The sequence below is a fragment of the Cryptomeria japonica genome, chromosome 8 (genome assembly GCF_030272615.1).
Source record: "Cryptomeria japonica chromosome 8, Sugi_1.0, whole genome shotgun sequence".
In the NCBI taxonomy this organism is placed as follows: domain Eukaryota; kingdom Viridiplantae; phylum Streptophyta; class Pinopsida; order Cupressales; family Cupressaceae; genus Cryptomeria; species Cryptomeria japonica.
Window position 1 is genome coordinate 634,841,795 of NC_081412.1, and position 21,838 is coordinate 634,863,632.

The 21,838-nt window shown below is 29.9% G+C and overlaps 2 protein-coding genes across 2 annotated transcripts; both read right to left on the reverse strand.

Moving 5' to 3' along the window:
- Positions 1–9,549: 9,549 nt before the first annotated feature.
- Positions 9,550–10,902, reverse strand: LOC131857871 (LRR receptor-like serine/threonine-protein kinase GSO1). The gene has a single exon (XM_059210643.1). It carries the CDS (start codon positions 10,900–10,902, stop codon positions 9,550–9,552), a length of 1,353 nt encoding a protein of 450 aa, XP_059066626.1.
- Positions 10,903–11,222: 320 nt separating this feature from the next.
- LOC131857872 (probable inactive leucine-rich repeat receptor kinase XIAO) lies at positions 11,223–12,533 on the reverse strand. The gene has a single exon (XM_059210644.1). It carries the CDS (start codon positions 12,531–12,533, stop codon positions 11,223–11,225), a length of 1,311 nt encoding a protein of 436 aa, XP_059066627.1.
- Between the last annotated feature and the right edge of the window lie 9,305 nt (positions 12,534–21,838).

The following is a 21,838-nucleotide window of genomic DNA, read 5'->3' on the forward strand; positions in this document are numbered from 1 at the left end:
AATTGAATAAGAAAATTTCGCAGCTCAAATAAACTAGGTATCAAACCACCAAAATTAACTATTGTGTTTGTTAGTCCCTCCTATCTATAGGCCGAAACTAATGTTTTCATCTCTGCCTATTAATTTGCTTCTACAACCAGCGGCCTCACCAAGACTATCGATCTGCAAGACCATGATGTGCGTACGTAAAGAGCTTCTCCAAACCCTGGCTCAAGGACTGCCGACAAATACTATTCGATTCGGCTCAAAGATTTCTGCAATTCACCAAAGGCAAGACAACTCAAGCATTGCAACACTCGATGATGGAAGCCAAATTTTGCCAAAGGTAGCTTCTTTTTTTTGGTGTAGAATTTTTTATTATGATTTTATTTGTATTTTTTAATGTAAAAGTTAAAATGTAAATTGTATCAATTTTAATATAGTTTAATTTATTTTGAACTTTTTACTTGAATTATATAGTATTAATTTTTTAAATTTAATTTATTTCAGAATTTAATTGTATTTATGTTCAATTTATATAATATTTTTTTTGTTAATATTGAATTTATTTTTCAATTAATGTTATTATTGTTTTTAATATCAATATTTAATATTCTTGTATAATATTATATAAAATAACATCCTCCCCCATGTTTTACACAAACATCTGCATTTGTACAAATCAATTTTACCTATTTTTGGCACTAAGCAGGGACTCATGCTGCCTCACAGCTCTTGTTAAGCATAAAAAATAATCATAAAAGTGACATCCTTTCAAATGAGTGCCATACAATACGCGCATCATCTCTTTCCGCGAGGAAAGAAGAAAGCCAAAAATAAAGAACGGAGGATTCCACTGGGACCCACGTCTCGTTCAGTCATACTTTGAAGAGTCTACCATTAGGAAACATGTTTTTTAATATTAATATCTAATTTACAACTACATGTGAACATTGAATATTATTTGGAAGTCAGTTTGAACATTGAATACCAACCTTCTTAAAAAAAAATTAGGAATCCATCCTAGCAAACTAGTTCAAACCGTATCTAGCAGCTTTCTAGTTCTATAATGTAAAAAAAAAATGTACCATATAATGTGTAAAATTGGTTTGAGTGAATATATGCAACCAAGGAATCATAAACTCGAAGATCTATTTATTAAAGTGTAGGAAGCATATAAGTGAGAACTAAAGAGTATAGCAATGGGAAGATTAATAGATTAGTATATATTGTGCAACTTTTAAGATTGAAATAGGTATTATATATATATATAATCTAAAATGAATGCATAAACATGAGAATGAATTATAAATTCTAGAGAATCCCTTAATTACATAATATATTCTAGCATCACATTTAGTACATCATCATATAATTTATATATAGATTAAACTTATTGTATGGACATTTTCTTATTTCTAATGAGAGAAACTATATATGGTGAATGCAAGGGAGTTGAATATTTTTATGGATTTTTAAAATTTTAATTAACTTTGTATTTTAGTCTTCACATTGAAAATTTATATTTTCCTCGAAAAGAATTGTTCAAATTATATCACATAACACATTCTCATATCTTGATATAGGTAAACGAAAAGATCAAGAATATTTAGGAATATTTATCGAGTGCTTTTAATGAAAAGTGATTAACATGAATAATATACTTTTACTAAAGAAATTTTTTTTTAAATGTTGTTCCTAAAATTACATGATTTTAACATAATATTTTATTAAAAAAATTTTAAAATAATTATAATTATAGCTAACTATTTTTCTATATGTACTTTAATTAATGTACAAAATCAAAATAACATTATAATAAAAATATTATCTTAGAAATTAGATTAATTTTATAACCATTAATTTATATTCTTCAAATATATAATATTTTTCAACTAAATATATATATCTTTGATGAATAATTTTTAATAAACAATTTAAAATATTTTATTATAATTTAAAAGTTGTTCATCTTTGTGTAAGCTCATAAAATATCTATTTAATACAATTCTAGTTTATCACATTCTCTAAGTCAATTATGTGACTTTTATTTGTTGGGAAGAGTCGCTCTAAAAGAAATTTAGTCAGTAAAAATTTTTATGTGACTTTCATTTTATTTAGTGGGAACAATGGTCGGCAATGACTAGAAATGCACACAACATTTGGTTTGATCACGAATACTTATAATTTGTTGCCTAGAAAATGTTTGGAATATGAAATTGAACATTCAATATGCATTCATTCTTAAATCGACATGTCTTTTGCCATCTTGAACAATAGAAAGACAAATGCATCACACAATGAACTTTCTAATTTTGAATGGATAGTTTAGTTTTGTTGTGACAACTAGTGGTTGTGTTTCTTCTAAATATAACAATTGATTGGTATGTGTTAAGTGAACTTTGTATTTATAGATGATTATAAAATAAATATATTAATAATATTTTATATTACAATAATAGTATACTGATTTTTAATGAAATATATTATTAAGAAATAAATAAGATTAATCAATTGATGTAAATAGGTGATGATTCTTAATTTTTTTTACATGCACGAATTTAAAAAATTAAAAAGATGAAGAAATCATTAATTGAAATATCAATAATCTAAGCGGTATCATAGTTGGGAAGTTTACCAAGTCTAGATTGTGACTTTGCGATTGTAGAGTTAGGTTGCATCTAGCATCATGACAATAAGAGCTCTATGAAAGAAAGAATCCATACAAAGGGTAGTTGTAAGTTGATATAATATTTGTAGAGCACTTTTAATTCACTCAATACTTTGTAGAATTCTAAAATAGTTAACCTAGGCTCAATTATTATAGACAAAATATCATCTATTTCATCCATTATTTTTTAAATCTAATAGAATTGCATACTTGTAATGAGGTAATATAATATTATTTTAAAAATTGGTTCATTCAAATCATTCAATGTTTCAATTAACACTTTGTATTACAAAAAAATCCAAAGGTAAAATGTTGGGAGCAATAAAGAAAAGCCAAGTATATTTAATGGTCAAAGTTCTAGGAATCCAACCTATATATCTCTTGTTTGTTGGGATTACCATCAACCTTGTAAATATTTTGTGAGTAGTGACATGTACGCTTAGCTCAACCCCTTCGAAAGCCCATTTTAACCCACATACTTGATATTTATTAAATGGAAACCTATAGCTACACATGGAACAAACAAGTTAGATAAAACATGATACTTGTTGTTTTCTCATGACATCTTTTCTACATTGATATTCTTTGTTCTGAATCTGATATAGCAGTGCATGCACAGTAGGAGTAGGTTTATGTATGTAGGAGTAACCCGGAGCTCTAACGAAATTATTTTTCTCTCTATTTCAAGTCATCTCATGGAGTGGACAATGGGATGCTTGGATCTACAAAGCTGACCAGAAGACCCTTCTCCAAAACTCATCAACCTATTTAAGCAATGATGGGTTCTTTCTTTCCCTTCTTCCTACATTCTTCTATTCCTTTTATGTTTGCATTTCTATGATCAATGTGATCTTTTCTCAGCTATTCCCACGACTTGTGTGGGATCTTCTGAATAGTTTTCTCTTTATAAATAAAGATATATTACATGCAGATGTTTTCTTTCTTGATTCATATATTTCATATTGGAAATAAGATACTTGCATGGCATACATTTTTTTAATAAAGATAGTAAACTTGGAAAAAAATTGTGTACCTTTTCTCTGCAATACATAAGACCTATTGTAGGTCACCAAGATTTTTAAGTGTGATAAAATTTTGGTAACATTACCACCTAAACATTTGTATATTTTTTTAATGGTTTTCTAGGTATTGTGTTTAGTGGAAAATTAATTATTATTTATTTTAAGTTAACTCCATGATTAAATGCATTTTAGTCAAAGCACTACTAATAATGGAAGGGTAAAAAAATTTTGAATACTTATCTCGATTAAACATCACCTAAAATTTTCTACTACATTTTCTTAATTGCTTTGGTAGGTTTTGTCAATAGAGAAAACATTAAAGTGTTCTTTATTTTAAAGTAAAATCAATGATTAAACATAATTGATTCAAATTAGTTTCAATAATGAATGGGTAACCAAAATTCCAATGTTTGACCATTGCAAACATTACCTAAAATATTGTAAAATATTTTTTAAAACAGTTTAATAAATTTTGTCTTTAGAGGAAGTTTTAAGTGTTTTTTTTAATTTTGAAAGGAACTTCATAACTAAGTTCATTTGAGTTAAAGTAGTTCTAGTAGTATATGGGTTAAAAAGTTCAAATTCTTGACCAATGTAAATGTCACCTTAAATTTTATTGTAGATATTAATGGATGGGTAAGAAATTTTTTAGAGCTTCCAATCTTACAAACATCGCGTACAAATTTGAGGCAATGTAGTACTAGTACTAGATGGGCAAGGAAAGTTTCAATGTTTCATTCCTATAAGGATTACATGAAATTTTGATCTACTATCTAGTAGGTTTGTCTTTAGAGTAAAGTTAAGTTTACTTAATTTTGAATAAAATGCTATGGTTAAATGCATTTGATACAAAGTCGTGCTAGTAATGGATGGATAACAACGTTTCAATTTTTGACCATGCTAAATATCATTTTAAATTTTGAGACAAAGTAATACTAGTATTGGATAGGCAAGGAATGATCGAATGCTTCACCACTGTAAATATCACTTGAAATTTTGTATTATGTTTTTCATAATTGATTTGATAAGTTTTCTCTTTAGAATAAATTAGATGTTTTTTATTTTAAAAAAACTACATGATTAAATACATTTTAATAAAATAATACTTACAATACATGAATAAAAAAAATATAATATTTCATCGTATTAAAAATCAAAAAATCATAAAGTGAAATTATTTCAAATCACTACTCCTAAAATATAAATGAATATATTTGACTCAAAAACTACTAAATTAAACCTTGGTAAAATATTATTTTCTTATCATTTTCTTTCTTTATCATTGAGATAATAGAGTTGTTCACCACACACCATCTACTATTTTGTTTTGGTAGATTTTGTCTTTACAAAAAAAAAAAATTGTTAATTTTGAAAGAAACTCCATGATTAAATGCGTGAGTTAAAATAATACCTATAATAGATGAATAAGAAAATTTCCAATATTTCATCTTATTAAAGCCTAAAAATAAAAATAAATAACATGCTAATTAAAATGTTCATTTTCATAAAAGTGATTTTTTTTGTCAAATCATACCTTATTTAATGATAAAGTTTATATTGTAGGCATCTAATAGTATTGAGTTCAAATCTTCTACAATACTAACAAGAGACACAAAGCGTCGAGTTCCTATCATCAATATGGTTAGTTTAGAGTAGTTGAAAGTAGAGATGCAATAGAGGGGGAGAGGAAGACAGAGAACAGTAGATAGAGATAGAGACAGGTAGAGGGAGAAATAGAGAGGAAGAGGCAGAGAGATATATAAGGGTAGAGAGATAGAGAGAAAGAGATAGATAAATGTGTGTGTGTGTGTGTGTGTGTGTGTGTGTGTGTGTGTGTGTGTGTAGAGAGAGAGAGAGAGAAGTATATATGTTGTTTGCTTTAATTTTGACAATAGCATGTCAAGGAAGCCCATGATGAGTTGTGCAATATGTATGAGAAGTTAGATTAAGTTTAACATTTAGGAAAGGAAAAAAATCAATTGTATTTTTTTAAAAATGTTTTATGGATATTATTATTATTAGCTAGTTTTCTTATAAGAAAAAACATTATTTCTATAAATCTAGATTAAACAAATAAATAAAAATAATTATCTAATAATTGAGCTAGGATGGATAATCGAAATTGAATTATGTATTATAATTAAATAAAGGGATAGGTGTACGTAGTTTTAGAATCGATGATAAATAAATGTGGTAGGTGTTGGTTGGAATATTTTTTCATTGTTGAAAGATTAGTTATTTTAGTTTGATGAATGTTTCAAACTCTAAATTGAAATTATGAACCAAAGTCAACAAAAATTATACTTCTTATCCCTATTTAATCACATTAAAAAATTGAAATTAGACTTGTATAGTGTAGTATGTAAGCATTAGATGTGAAATTGAAAAAAATATTGTATAGAGAAAATTAAAAAACTATTCCCTATAACAGTGGGCCAAAATATGAGGACTAATTGACTATTAATTCATTAAATAATTAAAGTTTGTGAAAATGTATTTGTTAGAAATATTAAATTGAAAAGAAATAATTAAAGTTAAGATATTATATTATAATATTATATACATCTTATTTAGTAGTATATTATTATTATAAAATATTTAAATAAATTATTTTCATTATATTTAAGAAAATTATATTACTAAATTACATAAGGATTACCCCAATTTAACTTTTATATTTTTAATGTTGTCCAAAGGCGCCCGTTTCCACTATGACTTTGAATTTTCGGCAATAAAATTTCGGCCATAACAAGAATATTCCAAGAAACGAAAAAAAATTAAAGAACGAAGGATTGCACTGGGACCGCCATGCTTACCCATCTCTTTCACTCATCTACTACGGCAATGAAAAAAGGATTGTTTACCCATAAAATCAAATCATGTGCTATGATGAAATTTGTAGGAAAAATAATTTACAACTATGTAGATGTGAACATTGAATATTAGTTTGAACATTGAATTTACAACTATGTAGATGTGAACATTGAATAATTTACAACTATGGAAGGTAGCTTTCTAGAAAATGTCCTCAACACGCACTGAACAGTTCGCCACGGCACCATTGGAATTTGGAATTGATTTGTGTCTTGACGTCCGTCATTTTTATAGATGGAGATTATAATCTAATTTAGAATTATTTTTGTTATTTTGACTTCCTTAACAAATTGGCCCAAACTTATATCTCTTTTTTGGAAGTCATGTTGAAATAAGCATGAAAATGTGATTTGCACATTATAGTATTACATGGAAAGGCAAACCACAAATCATATTTAGTCATCTAATTAATTAATTTTGATCCAAACTAATCCATACTAAAATCTAATTAAGAACATCAATACAACATTACTATCACATCCTCATAAGATTATATGAACATTTATTAAAATTAGAACATACTAGCATATTGTAAGATTTTTCTTTTTAATTTATAATCAAAAGTTATCAACATCAAATTTGATAAGTGTCAAAATTTGCCAACACCAAATTTGATCACAAAACATATTTTAACCTCATAATACTTGCATTTCAATTACTATCACAATTAATTAATCTATAATTAATTTCTTGTTAGTATACAATTTATTGTGTTAGCTTAAATTATTATTATTTTTAATTAGATTTAAGAATAAGAATTACAAAAACCAATATCTGAAACATTTAGAAAAAAAGTACCAAAAGATGAAGATAAGCATGGTTGGGTGCGCGAGGAGAAGAAGAGTGTAATGTTGAAAGGGGAGTGTGTAGCAATGCGTGGAGACAAGGGAAAACCTGTGTAAAGGTGAAGAAACAAAAAAATCAGTAACCACACCTTTTTAGACAACTGAAATGAAACAACAACAATGCGAAATTTATTTATTTATTTTTTGGGGATCCGGGGTGTCCCACAGGAGATAGCCTATCGATTAATTATAATAATATATTGATTTGTAGTGAAATATATTATTGAGAAAGAAATGAGATTAATTATTTGATGTAAGTAGTCATTCTTAGTTTCTTTTATATGTATGAATTTAAAAATTTAAATAGATGAATAAATCATTACTTGAAATGTCAATAAATATGAATACTATTGTAGTTAGGAATTTTATCAAGTAAAATTTAGATTGTCACTTTTGTGATTGTTAATGTAGGTTGCATCTAACATAATAACAATGAGAGCTCTATGAAAGCAAGAAGCCATACAAAGGGCAGTTGTAAGTTGATACAATATTTATAGAGTACTTTTAGTTCACCCATTTACTTTGTACAATTTCAAAATAGTCTACCTAAGCTCAATTATTATAGACAAAATATGATCTATTTCATCCAATATTTTTTAAATGTAATAGAATTACATACTTGTAATGAGGTTATATAATTTTGTTTTCAAAAATAGTTCATTCAAATCATTCAATGTTTCAATTAACAATCTGTATTTGAGAAAGTTCCAAAGGTACAACAAAATAAAGCCAAGTATATTTAATGGTCAAAGTTCTATGAATGCAATTTATATATGTCTCATTTGTTATGATTAAGGTGCCATTAATCTTGTAAATCTTGTATAATTATTTATTCCTTCTGTTTGTAAAATTCCATAATGGAATATGTACTCACTAAGAAATGGTCTTATTTCAGCTACATTTAGATCTCAATACCTAAAAAGGGGTGTGGGGGCACTTACCCCCCACTACTGTTTTCCCTCCAAGATTCTCCCTAGCAGGGGTTCTAGGGTAGTGCTCCCAAATGGAATTTTTTAGAAAATTGCATTGTAAAATTATATAATTTTTTAGTCAATCTAAATCATTCATCATTAGGTCATAGAAATTATGGTAGGATTCGTTTCCTTAGAAGAAAACACATTTTAATGAGGGCATTGTATTAAGATTGCGACAAGACAGAAAGTTCAGATAAAAGAATAGACGATGTTGAAATAAAGACAAAAAGTGAAGGGTGTTAGTGATGTATTGTAAACTCTATTGAAATTTATATAGACCAGTGCACATCTCTTCTTGTGTTTATTTTCTTCTCAAAAATATATTTCCACATAAATATTATATTTTTCGTATATTCTTTTATTTCCTTTGTTTTCCCTAATTTGTTTTCCTATTGTCTCTATTTGGTTATGCATTGGATCAATAATTATAATTACTAAAACTAGATTATCATTCTATAGATGTTTACCTTTATTTCAAACTTTATTTACTTTGAAGAAGTTCATAAATGAAACTTTAAAACTTTTCTTCCATGTTCCTTTTCATTATTTACCTCAATCTAGTTTGTTTTTCTATTTTTGGTTTATCTTAATTTTTCCTTAGCAAAGATTTTAGTCTTTACGATATTTCCTTTAAATAAGGGTTTGTGAACTTCATCCTACGGAGGGGAGGAGATGTTCAATTGCTCAAAAACATATTGTAGAAAGATCACCCACAAATCAAGATATTTACATTTTGAAATAGACATAAATTTGGTTGAACTATATTACCTGATCCAAAAAAATGATCCTATAATATAACATATTTGTAAATTAAAAAAATATATTAATAGGAATCGTTAGAGATCAAAATAAATTATAATAAAACAAAATAAATTTTAAAATAAAAATCAAATAATACAAAAAATTAAATTAAATACTATAATTTTTAAAATAATAAAATGTACAATTTCATCCCTTAAAATTACATTTTGCACATCAAATTATTTAATAAAACAAAAACACTTAAAAAAAACTTCATATACACCGATGAAGAAAAAACACAAATACACTAAAAAAGCTAAAACCAAGGAATCATTTTAAATTTCATATATTACCCCTTGAAATTTGCATCGGCCATATACTAAAAGAAAACTTTGTCATTATACTAACAAAACCCTCTATACAGTTGTATCTACTTTCATCTATTAACCTCTTATACACCCATCAATAGCTAAAATTACATCATAAAAATCGAAGGCTCTCTTTCTCACCCTCTTATTTAAATTCAATACTCCAATCACAACAGAGAATCCCAAACCATAACTCAATCCAAGTCCGACTGCCCATCCTATCATTTCACCATCTGAATTCTTTGCTTCACCAATTCTCTCAATACTTGTGCAGTTGCCATAGCCAGAAGAGTTGTTGCAGACGCTTATATTGGTAAATGGAATCCCACTTAGGTTAAGATTTCCTAAGTAGGACGACTCCCCAAAAGTTAGGAACTGTCCTCCATGGGGTACTTTTCCATCAAGCATGTTGTAAGATAGATTCAAGAACTCCAAATAACTCAGGAACTCAAGTTCTAAGGGAATGTTGCCATTCAACCTGTTTAGCGAGAGGTCCAGAGACTCTAGTTGTTCCATGTGTCCCAATGTTTTTGGGATTCGGCCACTGAGATGATTCCTTGAAAGGTTAAGGGCTATCAAGCCTTGAAGAGATCCCATTTTAAAAGGAATGCTCCCTGATAAACTGTTGTTTGAAAGATCAATACATTTAAGAATAAAGAGAACTTTCACAAATTCAACATCCCAGCCTTTGCAGGAAATTTTGATCTGATTTGTATATGTAGCACCACTTGAACTGTTTTCTTCGAGATGGTTTGAATTATTCTGCGATGCATTGACCATTGCAAGCAGGTTTGTAAGGTTGCTTGGAATAGCTCCTGAAAGGTGGTTGCCAGAAAGATCCAGAATTTGAAGATTCGGAAGGCCAATTACCTGGCGTGGGATACTGCCATGAAAATGATTAGACCTTAAGACCAACACATGCAGCTGTGATAGCTTTCCAATCCACTGGGGAAGGGTGCCTTCCAAATCATTATTTCCCAAATCCAATACTTGCAGAGATCGGCCTTCTGAAATGGATGAGGGAATAACTCCTCTCAAATGATTACCATTGAGCTTCAATGTATGCATGTTTGTAATGTTGCCCCACTCTGCTGGCAATTTACCTTCCAGATGATTTTCTGCCAAATCTAGAACACTAAGAGAAGAACAATTCCTGGTTAAATGAGGAGGAATGACACTGCTCAGCGTATTTTTTGAAAGGTCAAGAACCTGCAAATATGGAGTGCAAATAGAATCTGGAATCGCTCCGCTGAGGTTATTCCGCGACAAGGATAAGAACCTTGCATTTTCAAGATACGCACCGATGTGACTAGGAATAGAACCATTAAACTGATTCATCGACAGATCTAGCAGATAACCACCAGCAGGAGGAAGAGGAAGAGAACCTTCCAAGCTATTATTGTGCAAATCTATATAGTCAAAATACATGGGTAAGGTTAGTCTAGATGGCAATGACCCAGTTAATTGATTACAGCTAAGGGTCAATCTATAAAGGCTGGGTAAGTTCCATATCCAAGATGGAATATTTGTTTGGATACTGTTAGCAGATAGGTCTAGATATTCCAAGTCGTATTGGGTCACAAGAAACGATGGAATTCTATCTAAATTGCAAGAACCTAATGCCAAAGCGGAAAGCTTAAACTGCGGAATCCATGTTGAATCAATGTTTACAGTTAACTGATTGTAAGAAAGATACAGGCTATCAAGACTAGTGAGATTATCGAATACGGAAAGGGAAATGAGGCCGCTTAAACTATTGGAGTGGAGCAAAAGGCTTCTAAGTTAACAAGATTTGAAATTGTAGATGGAATCGTACCATTCAATTCGTTGGCATAAAGGTGAAGACGAACAAGGGAAGAAAGTGAGTCCAATGAAGCTGGGATTACCCCAGTTAACTTGTTGTAGGACAGGTCCAATTCAACAAGTTTAGAGAGATTGAGTATGGAGACAGGAAACTCACCTTCAATAGAGATATCAGACAGATAAAGACTCTTCAAGGACGACACATTCCCTATAGCAGATGGAATCTTACCTTCAATTCTGGTATCCGACAGAAAAATACTTTCCAAGGACAACGCATTCCCTATAGCAGATGGAATCTGACCTTCAATTCTGGTCGCTGATAGATCAAGACTTAGCAAGGACAACAAATTCCCTATAGAAGCTGGAATCTCACCTTCAATTCTAGTATCTGAAAGACGAAGATGCTCCAAGCATGAGATACTCCATATAGCAGATGGAATTCGGCCCTTCATGCCTGTCCCTGAAAAATCAATGCTGGTTAGTGACAAAGAAGACTTTCGTTGTCCAATGAAAGAAAGGTCTCCTCCAAGATTGTAATTCCCAGAGAGATCAAGAGAGACCAAGCGCCCAGTCACATTTTCAAACCAAGCTGGTATATGTGCTGACAAATAGTTCTCTGATAGATCCAGATGAAGCAGAGAGGTGAGGTTGAGAAGGGAATTGGGAATTTGTCCTCCAAGCCCACAGTCAGACATGCGGAGTTTTTGAAGGTTGAGTAGACTGCCAACAGCTTCACCCCACTCTTTGCTTGCAGAGATGTTCACTTCAGCAAGAGAGAGGTATTCCAAGCTCACCAGATTTGATAAGCTTTCCAAACTCACATAAAATTCCCGTACATAACCCAGAGAGGAATAATTTACATAACCAGCAAATGACAAGTCAAGAAAAGTGAGACTCTTCAACTTTCGATTATGGGGAGGACTGAATTTACCCTTGAAGAGGTTGTCACTGAGATCGATGTGCTCCAACCGTGCAAGTTGGAACAGCGATGAACTGATGTTACCTTCCAAATTGAATCCACTCAGATCCAGTCGAGAAACATGGCCTGTGCGGAGATTACAACTGACTCCTCTCCACGTGCAGCAATTGAATCCGTGCCAGGAAAAGAGAGTGTTATCCTCATCTACAACTGCTGCCTTGAAATCGAGGAGAAGATTTCTTTCAGGGAGGGGGCAGGCAAATGCAGGGGAAGTGAAGCAGCATAATATTGTTATGATTGCAAATGCAACTCTGCCACATGAAAACATAGCTTCCATTGTTTTGGAAACTAAAATTCTTATTATCTTTACTTTGAAAGAAAAGAGATGATCAGAAATCATGGGAAAAGAATGATGAATATATCGCTAACTGTGGTTATAAAGTGTTGTTGTGTGAAGAGTGCCGCGTAATATTTTTGTCATTTTCAATGGGTGGAAAAGTCATGTGAAGGTAAGGCCCAACAAATTTCCTTAAGCGATATTTTTAATTTGAATGTGATGGGTATCGTGTAAAACAAGAATATGGCGTGTCAATATAGAAAATTAACTATGTAAATTGTGATTATATATTTTTCATTTCAATTATTTTCAACATTGACGACAATTTTTATTAGACTTAAATTTTGTGTATTTCCTTTCCACAAATATTCGTATCGACCAGGAAAAGCTTTCACATAAAATTGAGATCGCTGGAAAACATAGACCAGATCATACGACTTACACAAAAATAGAATATACTTAAAAAATAGTACATAGTTAAAAAATACAACAATAATAAAGAAATTAGGGGCACAAACTAAATTTACTTTGAATGAAAAGAAATGATCAATATATTGCTAACTATGGTTAAATATTGTTGTCCGAAGAGTGCCACGTCTGCAAAGAAAGCGTGTCCCATCGACACAGTAACATTTTTGTCATTTTTGTGTATTTTTCAATGGGTGGAAAAGCCATATGAAGGTAAGGCATAACAAATTCGGGGGTCAAACAAGAAAATGCTGTGTCAATATGGAAAATTAACTATATATTTTTCTTTCCTTATTTCCAACATTGATCGACAATTTTTAATAGACTTAAATCTCATCCATTTTCTTTCCACAAATATTCCTATCGACCAGAAAAATCTTTCACATAAAGTTGAGATCGTTGGAAAACACAAATCAGATCATACGACTCACACAAAAATAGAACATACTTAAAAAATACAAGAATAATAAGGAAATCAGGGGCACAATCTCAATTTTCAAAGTTTAGATGTTTTCAAGCAAAGAATTTTTTTTTTAAATATATGTTGAATATCAAACAATTTTTTTAATTGTGGATTAATCATGTGATCTTTGAACACTATGTTATATTTTATAACAAGTTAAATTATATAAAATTTAATTATATATCTGAATAATTTTGCATAAATTTTAACTGTTTATCATTATAAAAACTATATAGGTAATAGAGTTTTGATAAAAAAATAGTTTTATTTTATGATTAAAAAATTAAATATGATTATATAGTAATTAAATTCTAATATATAAATAAATAAATTGTTTGTGAATCACATATATTAAAAAAAAAATCATACATAGAGTAGAAACATCGTTTTTGTCGAAACTCATCCAAGGATTGGCAATAAAATTTCAAATTGCTTTTTTTCTTTAATTTTGCTAATGTTTATATTTATCCATATTGAAATAGAAAAGATTGTATATTCATGTCCTCTTCTTTTATGTTTTAGGCCTAATTTGATTAGGTTATCTTTTAGGTATTGATTAGTATATGTCCTGACATGATTTTACATCGAATTTCAAAGATTTTATCATAATCTAATTCTATCTCCATGCATCTCAAAGGTATGAACATAATCAATAGTCTCCACCATTAGTTAGCATGATTTTTTCATAGTCCATGAAGAATTGATATTATTACTTTTGATTTTAACAATGCATATTTATGAATCAACAATTTGATTTTAACTAAGTGTGATCCAAAATTTTCATTGAAAAAAAAAAAAACAATTAAAACCAAAAGTAATCATATCAAATCTCCACCATTCATCATCCTATATTAGACCCACAAATGCATAATTCATGTAGGTCACTTGCATGCATACATATTTGAACCTAACAATTTAAAATTGCATTTGATAATTTCATCCCTTTTTAACCATTATTATTCAATTAAAGTCTAATTTATTCCACATTACAACCTAGGTTAGTGTTTGTAAGGACTAATTTCACTTCATTTAAATTATCATGAGATAATCAAAATAATATTTACATGTAAACATAATAGAAAGATCATGTAACATCCTAGTAAGGGCATCATTAGCTTGCAACATCATTCTAGGTGTCTTACATACTTGCTTAATGTCTTTAATCCTCATTCATCACCATTAATTTAGTCTACTTAATGCACTATCTAATAAGAACATAACCCTTTCTTACTAAGTTCATAGAACTGGTGTCTATAAACACCACCCTACTTGATTCATGTGGTACTAAAGAAGATTATGCACTAGTGTTTTTTTTTTTGATGGCTAATAGGTCGTGTGCGAATAATTGTATTAATAAAATGAAAATACATGAAAGTATACAACCTGATTCAATGTGGGAACCGGTAGGAAAGAATTGAGCAAAGAAAACCTTCGGTCTTGCCCAAGGAAAAATAACTCTTGGAAATAATCAGGTAATACAATAAATGGTCAGATGCCAATAAAGAAAATTACAATTGAGAATTCCTGTCGAGAATACCATACTCATTCCATCGCTAATGGATGCATAATTTGACTACAATGGAGTAATATTCTGCTCATATTGAGATGGTGTTGTTCTGAGTAAGACATGACGATGACCTCCAATTGAATCTTGCAGAGTCAGATTGCCAAAACAGAAACCACATTCTTCTTGCACACTGTTAGGCTAGTTTGAATGAAGAATTACGAGCAATTGTAACCCAAAATTGATAAATTCTTCTGTTTTGTCTTAATACCAACATTTCCATAGATTTCCACTATGAGAACATACCCAAAGATTTCAAAACAAGATAGATCGATATACTCTCAAACCTGCCTGACAAAAACTTACCGATGCATCGAAGAGAAATCAAGGTAAGCAAGACCCAAAGCAAGATTTAGCTGTGAAATATAATTATCCATAGCATAACCCAGTCTAGAGCCATGACAGCCATAGACAAATTTAGGAGACCTAGCCATGAAAAATTAATAAAGGAAGCGAGAATCCCAACCTACATCTACCTACAAGGATGAGAGGATATAGACAAATATATATACAAAATAAAAGATATATATATATATGTGTGTGTGTGTGTGTGTGTGTGTGTGTGTGTGTGTGTGTGTGTGTGTGTGTATACATACATATATATATATATGTGTGTGTGTGTGTGTGTGTGTATACATACATATATACACACATATATATATATGTGTATATATGTATGTATATACACATATATATATATATACATCTCGACTATACTATGCTGGGACAAATTCCATCTCTCAAAAGTTGGTCTCTTTTCCTTGGCTGCAATACAAGGAAGGGTTCTCACTGCAGAATAGTTCAAACTTAGAGGTTACGAAGGGCCTTCAATCTGCCTCCTATGTAAGGAAAATGAGGAAACTTAGTCAATTCACGTGAAATGAATACCACAATGCTAAATGCCATACAATACGCGCATGTTGTCCAAAGGCACCCATTTTCGCTATGACTTTGAATTTTCCGAACCCATGTCATACGGCAATGAATTTTCTTCATCTTACATATTTCTGCCATGAATGCACACAATAAGTGAGAGGAAAGAAGATTCCAAGAATTGAAGAAAATAGATTTGATAAGTGAAATACAAAACCCATGTGCGAGGAAAGAAGATTCCAAGAAACAGAAAAAAAATAAAGAACGGGGGATTCCACTGGTGCTTACCCATCTCTGTGCTTTTGATTGAACCCATGCAATACGGCAACGGAAAAAGATTGTTTACCCATAAAATCAAATCATGTGTTATGATGAAATTTGACACATACTATTTGACTAGACTCCAAAAGCCAACTAGGAAACGTCCTCAACACACGCTGAACAGTCGTATTCCTGACAATAATAGGAATTAATTTTAATTTTGAGCAATTAATTTTATTTGAAATTTAAGGAATTTGGAATTGATTTGTGTATCATCTATGTCTTGATGTCCCTCATTTTTACGAAAAGAGATTATAATCTAATTTATAATTATTGTTGTTATTTTGACCTCCTTAACAAATTGACCCAAACTTATGCCTCTTTTTTGGAAGTCGTTGTTGACATAAGCATGGAAATGTGATTTGCACATTACAGTGTTGCATGGAAAGGCAAACCTTAAGTCATTTGTAGCCATCTAATCAATTAGTTTTGATCCAGATCAATCCATACTAAAATCTAATTAAGAACATCAGTACAACATTACAATCATAGGATTATATGAACATTTACTAAAATTAGAACATACTAACATATTGTAAGATTTTTCCTTTCAATTTATAATCAAAACTTACCAACATCAAATTTTATAAGTGTCAAAACTTGCTAGTATCAATTTTGATCACACAACATATTTTAACCTCAAAATACTCACATTTCAATTACTATCACAATTAATTAATCTATAATTAATTTCTTGTTAGTATACAATTTATTGTGTTAGCTTAAATTATTATTGTTTTGTATTAGGTTTAAGAATGAGAATTGTAAAAAGCAATATCTGAAACATTTAGAAAAAAAGTACCAAAAAAATCCTCATCAATCTTCGATGTCTTACACATATTTTTCCTAGTAGCTTTCAAAAATAAATAAATAAATAAATTAGATCAAAATATGGTGACCATACACATGTATTGTATGCTCTTGAAACATACAATTTTAAATAGTAGTTTTTAGAAATGCTTTCTGAAAATCAATTTATATCATTTGGGTATTAAAATAAATTATATGTTTGAAAACTAGACTTGGAGTAATACATTTCATATTTCTAAACTTTTTCAAGATTCAATCTTTAAGTATTTCAATTTTTTAGATCAATTGTGAGAAATTTTAAAAATCGGAAAAAATAACTTCCACTTCGGAACTTTATGTGGACTCAAATTCTTGCAAGAACACATATACGATATGGATTCCACCAGCCAACAAGTTATGTTATGTTGGATGATCCATATATTGCTATGTTAAACAATCACAACTAGCAAACCACACTATATTAGGTGACCAATTCGTTAAGAAGAATAAACAAGACCAAAAATCAAACTAGCAAGACACACTCTACTATATAATGAATTCTTTATCGAGTTTAAACAACAATAGAGATCAAAATAACAAGCCATGTCATACTAGATGATCATGATGAGTCATATGAAACGGATGTCATTGGCTAGAAATTTATGTTATGTTGGCTGAATCATAGACAATCAAAACCTTAGGGAGTGTGAAAAAGGATCACACTAACGGCCCACGCTATACTATCTAATGATCAAGATAAGGCATATACCACAAAAAATGTTAAGACTCATACGAAAGAAGCAACCAGAAGAGGTGAAGAAAATTGGTTGAACATGCACAAAAATAGAGAGGGTTAGTGTGTGAGGAAGAGGAAGAGACCCGGCAATGAAAAGTAGAAGAGTTGATAGCACATGAGAAGACAAAAGAAGGTTGTGTAAAATAAAATAGTGAACTCATTATTTGATGGTTGTGAGAGGAGAGTGTGTGTAATCTGCGCAAAAGGTGAAGATAAGCATGGTTGGGTGTGCGAGGAGAAGAAGAGTGTAATGTTGAAAGGGGAGTGCATAGAAATGCATGGAGACAAGGAAAAACCTGTGTAAAGGTGAAGAAATAGAAAAATCAGTAACCGCACCTTTTTAGACAACTGAAATGAAACAACAACAATGTGAGAAATTTTTAGTTTTGGGGGGGAATTTGGGGTGTCCCACAGGAGATAGCCTATCGATTAATTATAATAATAGTATATTGATCTATAGTGAAATATATTATTGAGAAAGAAATAAGATTAATTATTTGATATAAATATGTATTTATTCTTAGTTTCTTTTATATTTACGAATTAAAAAAATTAAATAGATGAATAAATCATTAATTGAAATATCAATAAATATGAATAGTATTGTAGTTAATGTAGGTTGCATCTAATGTCATAACAATGAGAGTTCTATGAAAGCAAGAAGCCATACAAAGGGCAATTGTAAGTTGATAAAATATTTGTAGAGCACTTTTAGTTCACCCATTTACTTTGTACAATCTCAAAATAGTCTACCTAAGCTCAATTATTATAGACAAAATATGATCCATTTCATCCACTATTTTTTTTAGATGTAATAGAATTGCATACATGTAATGAGGTTATATAATATTGTTTTCAAAAATAGTTCATTCAAATGATTCAATGTTTCAATTGGAAATTTATATTTGATAAAGGTCCAAAGGTACAAAAAAAGAAAGCCAAGTATATTTAATGGCCAAAGTTCTATGAATGCAATTTATATATGTCTCATTTGTTATGATTAAGGTGCCATCAACATTGTAAATATTCTATAATTAATTATTCCTATTATTTGAAAATTGCATAATGGAATATGTACTCACTAAGCAATGATCTTATTTTAGCTACGTTTAGATCCCAATACCTAAAAAGGGGTGTGGGGCACTTAACCCCCACTAGTGTTGCCCCTCCAAGATTCTCCCTAGAAGGGGTTCTAGGGTAGTACTCCCAAATGGAATTTTTTTTAAAATTGCATTGTAAAATTATATATTTTTTTAGTCAATCTAGATCATTCATCATTAGGTCATAGAAATTACATGGTAGGCTTTCTTTCCTTAGAAGGAAACACATTTTAATGAGGGCATTGTATTAAGATTGCGACAAGATAGAGAGTTTAGTTTAAAAAAACAGATGTTGTTGAAATGAAGACAAAAAGCGAAGGGTGTTAGTGATGCATTGTAAACTCTATTGAAATTTATATAGAGCAGTGCACATCTCTTCTTGTGTTTATTTTTTTCTCAAAAATATATCTCCACATAAATATTATATTATATGTTTTTTTCTTATATTCTTTTATTTCCTTTGTTTTCCCTATTTTGTTTTCCTATTATCTCTATTTGGTTCTGCATTGGATCAATAATCATAACAACTAAAACTAGATTCTCATTCTAAAGATGTTTACCTTTATTTCAAACATTATTTACTTTGAAGAAGTTCATACAAGAAACTTTAAAACTTTTCTTCCATGTTCATTTTCATTATTTACCTCAATCTGGTTTGTTTTTCCATTTTTTGTCAATCTTAATATTTCCTTAGCAAATATTTTAGTCTTTACGATATTTCCTTTAAATAAGGGCTTGTGAACTTCATCCTATGGAGGGGTGGAGATGTTCAATAGCTCAAAAACACATTGTAGAAAGATCACCCACAAATCAAGATATTTACATTTTGAAATAGACATAAATTTGGTTGAACTATATGACCTAGTCCAAAAAAATAAATAATACAAAAAATATTGCCCCATTTTGCTGGTATTTTACCTTCCAGATGATTTTTCGCCAAATCTAGAACACTAAGAGAAGAACATTTCCTGGTTAAATGAGGAGGAATGACTCTACTCAGCCTATTATTTGTAACATTTTTCTCATTTTTATGAGAAAAATGTTACAAATAATAGGCTGAGCAGTGTCAGGTGAAGGTAAGGCACAACAAATTCGAGGGTCCTTGAGCGATAATTCCAATTTGAATGTGATGGGTATCATGTGAAATAAGAATATGGCGTGTCAATGTGGAAAATTAACTATGTAAATTGTGACTATATATTTTTCATTCCAATTATTTCCCACACTGACTGACAATTTTTATTAGACTTAAATCTTGTGCATTTCCTTTCCACAAATATTCGTATCAACCAGAAAAAGCTTTCACATAAAAATTATATAGGTAATAGAATTTTGATTAAAAAAAAAAAATTATTTTATGATTAAAAAATTAAATATGATTATATAGTAATAAATTCAAGTTTCTAATGTATTTAAATAAAAAATCATGCATAGAGTATAAACATCATTTTTTGTCAAAACTCATCCAAGGATTGACAACAAAATCTCAAATTGCTTTGTTTTAATTTTTCCTTTAACTTTGCTAATTTTTATATTTATCCATATTGAAATAGAAAAGATGGTATATTCATGTCCTCTTCTTTTATATTTTAGGCCTAATTTGATTAGGTTGTCTTTTATGTATTGATTACTATATGTCCTGACATAATTTTACATCGAATTTCAATGATTTTATCCTAATCTCATTCTATCTCCATGCATCTCAAAGGTATGATAATAATCAATAATATCCACCATTAGTTAGCATGTTTTTTCATAGTCCTTGAAGAATTGATATTATTACTTTTGATTTTAACAATGCATATTTATGAATTGACAGTTTGATTTTATCTGACCGTGATCGAAAATTTTCATTGAAAAAAACACAATTAAAACCAAAATTAATCATATCAAATCTCCAACATTCATCATCCTATATTAGACCCACAAATGCATAATTCACGTAGGTCACTTGCGCACATGCATATTTGAACCTAACAGTTTAAAATTGGATTGATAATTTCATCCCTTTTTTACCATTATTATTCAAGTAAAGTCTAATTTATTTCACATTACAACCTAGGTTAGTGTTTGTAAGGACTAATTTCACCTCATTTATATTATCATGAGATAATCAAAATAATATTTACATGAAAACATAATAGAAAGATCATGTAACATCCTAGTAAGGGCATCATTAGCTTGCAACATCATTCTAGGTGTCTTACATACTTGCTTAATGTCTTTAATCCACATTCATCACCATTAATTTAGTCTACTTAATGCACTAGCTAATAAGAACATAACCCTTTCTTACTAAGTTCCTAGAAATGGTGTCTATAAACACCACCCTACTTGATTCATGTGGTACTAAACATGATAATGCACTAGTGTTAATCATCTCTGAAAAATACAAAATCTAGCATGCAACTCCATGCACCATACACTATGCACATAGTTCTAAGAATCATATCACACCAATACATGTATTTTCCTATAACATGTGTGCTCCCTAGTTTATATCAAGAACCATGAAACATCATAAAATTTAGCTCCTTGATTCATACACCATTCTTGTTACACTTGGAACCATAATGTGCAACTCATAAGAAACATCCTAAATCCTGACACAACCTTATGGATGATTCTATTTCAGTTTTTTGTAGCATTTGTAATTATTCCTCTTAATGAATACATGCCACTATTTATATTTCAATATATATTATCGCACAACATTTTAAAATACCACACAATGCTCCAACACAAATTTTGGAGCCATTACATAATATTGGTCATCTATTTTCATATTAAGAATCTAGAATTCTAACCATCAAAAGATGAATTCTAGCACATGGAAGCTTAACAATTTTAACATGCATAATGAGATTTATCTTCATTAACATTTACACAATATATAAATTTACATCTATAACATAAGAAAATAATTGTAAG

Bases quoted from the DNA above. Each gene is read 5' to 3' on its own strand.
- LOC131857871 (XM_059210643.1), bottom strand. From the start codon at position 10,902: ATGTATTTTGACTATATAGATTTGCACAATAATAGCTTGGAAGGTTCT.
- LOC131857872 (XM_059210644.1), bottom strand. From the start codon at position 12,533: ATGGAAGCTATGTTTTCATGTGGCAGAGTTGCATTTGCAATCATAACA.